At 36.6% G+C, this 5,723-nt stretch overlaps 1 protein-coding gene across 1 annotated transcript in view; it reads right to left on the reverse strand.

Moving 5' to 3' along the window:
- Positions 1–5,723, reverse strand: part of BRWD3 (bromodomain and WD repeat domain containing 3) — a gene marked incomplete at both ends in the record, with an annotated part of 145,811 nt that overhangs the window by 51,705 nt on the left and 88,383 nt on the right. The window contains 1 exon segment of the mRNA XM_077779436.1: positions 4,833–5,058. Coding sequence (XP_077635562.1) covers positions 4,833–5,058 — 226 coding nt within the window.

A 5,723-nucleotide genomic window follows, 5' to 3' on the forward strand; every position in this document is an offset into this window, starting at 1 on the left:
GGGGCTTGAAGACTAGAGTTTAAAAGGTTGGTGGGCTTGGCTGAGATAGAGCCTTGAGGGCACTTCCTTACTCCTATTAGAAGGTAGGCAAACAACCCTGGGGCAGAGAGAGTGAAAAGGGCAACTGAAAAACACTTGGGAAACAGTGGGAGAGATTATTCACTCTGTAGTGTTTCCCTGAGAGCGGCAAGCAGAGACCCCTCTCCTGGGACAAAAGAGATGGGTGGCATCATTTACCTCTCCCACCCCTCACATAAACACAGAGCTACCTTCAGTAAAAAGCACAGTACTAACACTGGCTGTCTAACTTGCTTATTCCAGGTCCCATACCCTTGTTCTCTCCCAGTACAGCCCTTCTAGATAAAGTTCACCTCAGTCCCAGCAGGGCAGGCCCCTTCCCCAGAAGACCAGCAGAAATCCCCACACATACCATGATTCCCAAATATAGAGTTCTGCAGGGATTCAGATCTAGTGGAAGTAGCATCAGGTCTCATTTAACAAGAATAAGGCACACATAGTTAAAATGTGATACACTCTGGCCAAAGTCCAAACACCGTCCACTGCAGATGATTGCCCTTAAGGATACAGCAGCCAAAATACAGCAGCTGAGTGCATCCAGCACATACCAGAGACCCTCCTGGCCTGACATTCCAGGCCCTGGGCACTATTTGCTCTGAGGAGCAGGAAACATAATAGGCTTTTCTAGCACACAAAAGAAGACAGAGACTAGGCAAAATGCCAAGATGGAGGAATTCATCCTAAACGAAACAAGATAACATCATGGCCAGAGATCTAAGCAAAATAGATATAAGTAATGTGCCTGATAGAGAATTTAAAGCAATAACCATGACGATACTCCCTGGACTTGAGAAAAGAAGACTTCAGGGAAGCCCTTACCACAGAGATAAAAAAGTTAAAAACGAATCAGTCAGAAATGAAAAATGTGGGGCATTCACTTTCAATTGTCCCCTCTCTATAAACAGAGGTTTCCTACTATTCTTACTTTCTAATCTTATACTCTAATAAACTTTTGCCTGCTGCTCATTTTGTGTCCACTTCTTCATTCTTCAACACAGCAAAACAATAAATACTGCGTGCTGTGGTAAAAAGTCCAGCAACATTTCTTTGGGGGATTATCCCAGGATATCAATATCTTCTAACCATAAGTAAAGAGCAGCTGAGACCTCCTCTTTTCTTTTTATCCTAAAGAAAACTCTCAAACCAAATAATGGGCACCTGTCAGCCAGTTAAGAGAGAATAGTGTGGCTGCCATTCTCAAGTCTCAGGTGAAAGGCTCCTTTGGTCTCCTCTCAACTGATCCCCCAATGTAGTTCAGAACATTGGTGTGGTGGAGCCCCGATTTCCTTTTGAGAAGAAACCTCAGTATGGTTTGATAAATGTAGATGCAAAAATCCTCAAAATACTAGCAAACAATCCAACAATACATTAAAAAAATAATTTACCATGATTAAGTAGGATTTATTCCCAGTATACAAGGTTGGTTAAATATTTACAAACTAAGCAATGTGATATATCACATCAATAAGAGAAAGAATAAAAACCATATGATCATTTCAATAGATGCAGAAAAAGCACCTGACAAAGTACAACAGCCATTCATGATAAAAGCCCTCAACTAAGCAGGTTTAGAGGGAACTTACTTCAACCTAAAAACAATATATGAAAAACACAGTGAACATCATACTCAATGAATGGAGAAAAACTGAGAGCTTTCCCCTTAAGGTCAGGAACTAGACAACGATGTCCATTCTCACCACTTTTACTGACTATGGTACTAGAATCCTAGCCACAGAAATTGAATAAAAATAATAAAGGGCATGCAAATTGGTAAGAAAGTTAAATGTTCATTATTTGCAGATGACATGATACTCTATACAATAATGATGTAGCAGAAAGAGATTTTAAGAAAACAATCATACTTAAAATTATACCAAAAATAATGTTACCTAGGAATAAACCTAATAACCGAAAAGTGAAAGACCTATACTCTAAAAATCATAAAACACTGAAGACAGAAATTGAAGATGACACAAAGAAATGGAAAGACATCCATGAATATAAATTAGAAGAACAAATATTTTAAATGTCTATATGATCCAAAGCAATCTATACATTTAATTCAGTCCCTATCAAAAATGCCAATAGCATTTTACACACAACTACAGCAAAAAATCCTAAAATTTATATGGAACCACAAAAGACCCCAAAATATCAAAGCAATTTTGAAAAAGAAAATAAAAGAGGAAGTATCACAATTCCAGACTTCAAATTGTATTACAAAGCTGTAGTATTCAAAACAGTACGGTACTGGCACCAAAATAGACACACAGAGATCAATGGAATTGAATTGAAAACCCAGAAATTAACCCAGAATTATATAGCATTTAATCTTTGAAAAGGCAGGAAAGACTATCCAATGAGAAAAGACAGTCTCCTCACCAAACGGTTTTGGGAAAACTGGACAGCACCATGCAGAAGAATGAAATCAGACCACTTTCTTAAACCAATGGCAAAAATAAAATCCAAATGGATTAAAGACCTAAATGTGAGACAGGAAACTATTAAAATCCTAGAAGAGAGCACAGGCGATAGTTTCCCTGACATGAGCCGTAGCAACATTTTGTAGATATGTCTCCTAAGGCAAGGGAAATAAAACCCAAAGTAAACTGTTAGGACTGCATCAAAATAAAAACTTCTGCACAGCAAAGGAAACAATCAACAAAACTAAAAGGTATCCTACTGCATGGAAGAAGATATGTGCCAAGGATGTATCAAAATAAAGAGTCAGTATCTAAAATATATAAAGAACTTACAAAAATCAACACCCCAAAACCAAATAATCCAATTAATATATGTGCTAAAGAAATTAACAGACTTTTCTCCAAGAAGACATCCAGGTGGCCAAAAAACCCATGAAAAGATGTTCAACATCATTCATCATCAGGGAAATGAAAATCCAAACTACAATGAGATATTACTTCACTCCCATCAGAGTGTCTAAAATAAAAAACACAAGAAATGCCAAATGTTGGAGAGGATGTGGAGAAAACGAACCCTCTTGCATTGTTGGTGGGAATATAAAATGGTGCAGCCACTGTGAAAAACAGTATGGAAGTTCTTCAAAAAGTTAAAAATAGAGCTACTCTAAGATCTAAGTAAACGCACTACTGGGTATTTACCCAAAAAAACACAAAAACACCAATTCAAAGGGATACATGTACTCCTATGTTTGTAGCAGCATTATCTACAATAGCCAAATTATTGAAGCAGCACAAGTGTCCACTGATAGATGAATGGATAAAGAAGTTATGGTGTGCACATGCGTGTGTGCACGCGCACACACACACACACACAATACAGAATATTATTCAGCCATAAAAAGAATGAAATCTTGGGGCACCTGTGTGCTCAGTTGGTTAAGTGTCTGACTCTTGATTTTTGGCTCAGGTCATGATCTCACAGTTTGTGAGTTTGAACTCCACATTGGGCTCTGTGCTGACAGTATGGAGCCTGCTTGGGATTCTCTCTCTTCCCTCTCTCTTTCCCCCACCTCAAAATAAATAAATAAACTTGGAAAAAAAAAAAAAAGAGAAAATTTCAGGTATAAATATGCTCTTAAAAAAAGGATGAAATCTTGCCATATGCAATGACATAGATGGAGCTAGAGAGTATAATGTTAACTGAAATAATTCAATCAGAGACAATAAATGCCATATTATTTCATTCATATGTGGAATTTAAGAATCAAACCACGGAGCAAAGGAAAAAGAGAGAGACAGGCAGACAAGCCAGAGAANGAAGCCAGTAAACAAACTCTTTAACTATAGAGAACAAACTGATGGTTATCAGAGGGGAGGCAGGTAGAGGAATGGGTGAAATAGGTGATAGAGATCAAGGTGTGCACTTATGATGAGCACTGTGTGATATATAGAATTGTTGTATTACTGTTTTGTAAGCCTGAAATGAATATAATACTGTATGTTAATATACTGGAATTAAAAAAAGAAAAGTTGCTTTGACAGGGCACAGCATTATTTCAGTGTCTTATTCTACTATCTTTACATCATGTGTTGTGCTCATCACTGCTTCCTCAAAATCCTCCAAGACTGTTAAACACTAAAATATTCTTTGCATTTCACACAAGAGAATGAGTAAATGGCCATGAGTTTTTGGTTTTTGAAATTTCCTAAACTTAGTTCCATTAATTATGAACTGTCAAATTAAAATACCAAAACATGAGCAGTGGAATTTCACCAATGAGAAAAGCTTGAAAGACTAAAGTTAGTACATTTAATCATAACTAGGAGTCAAAACCATAAGCAACAGGATCATATATATGTTCAGCGTCCTAAGGAAACAAATCAATACATTCTCTGCTTGAGTATAAGCTTGTTGCCCTAATCCATTTATCTGTGTTCAAGTGACATAAAAATGTAAAAGTACTCTGTTAAGGTCAAAAGTACTATACAAATGGGGCATCTGGGTGGCACAGTAGGTTAAATATCAGCTCAGGTCATGATCTCATGGTTCATTAGTTCGAGCCCCACATCAGGCTTTGTGCTGATGATGCAGGGACTGCTTGGTATTCTCCCTCTCCCTCTCTCTGCCACTCCCACATTTCTCTCTCTCTCAAAATAAGTCAAAAATAAAACTTAAAAAAAGTAATGTCCAAATGAAAATTAATAGAAGTATTAGGTAAAATACATTCTAACCTACTATAGAGTTTAGCAGGAAGTACATATCATAGAAAGAAGAGCAGGAAGTATAACATTTTGCAAAATATTTTAAATTTAATTTTGGGTATGACATACCATTAGCCACATATCCCAGCTGTGGTATAAGTTGTTCGTCTTTACAATTTTCCCGTCCTGGTACTAGTCTTTGAAATTTTGTAGGATGTGGATTGCCATCAACATCCACCAAGAACGGGGGAGGCATGAGGTGAGGAGCTTGTTGGGTTTGTTCATCCAGTACATAGTTATTGGCATCACGGATAAGAGGTCGATAATCCGTGTGGAAGAACATCTGATCTGGAATCTTTATCACAGGTTTTAAGTATTTAACATGCAGAAGGAATTAATTTTCATTCCTAGAGAACATGCATTTTTCAAACATGACACTTTTTGCATTCCCTTACAGCCTTCTATTGTTATATGTTTCCTTCAGGCAGAATTGAATCACCTAAATTGTAATCCTATCTTTTCTTCACAAAATCCTATAATCTGTATTACTTTCTGGCCCTATATCATATCTCTCCAATTAGCATACAAAGAAGGAGAGCAGTAACATAGTAGATAAAGTTAGGTATTTTTATTTAAGTTGTAAATATCATACAAACCTTTATAATTATTTTTAATATTTTTTTTCAAATATGGACAGAAGAAGTACAATATAAGTGGCAAAGCAGGTAAATACCAAATGCATCAAGAACACTCAAAAGTGATACATGTATTGAGTTAAAATCAATGATTCTGAGTTCTCGTCCAACTCCAAGAATCTATAATCTATTCCAAATTCACAGCTAATAAAATATAAAGAACCAATTAAGTAAGCTTCCAAATTATTTTAACAAGATGGATAATAGGTAAAGTGGCCAAGCAAGAATATTAACACTTGGTCACCAGCTATTTGTTTCCATTTTATGATAGGTAGTAGAGGATGCAATCTGGAAAGTTTGTTTTCCCATTACACCTGAAGGGCAG

Source organism: Crocuta crocuta, unplaced genomic scaffold (genome assembly GCF_008692635.1).
Source record: "Crocuta crocuta isolate KB4526 unplaced genomic scaffold, BGI_CrCroc_1.0 scaffold2236, whole genome shotgun sequence".
NCBI lineage: Eukaryota > Metazoa > Chordata > Mammalia > Carnivora > Hyaenidae > Crocuta > Crocuta crocuta.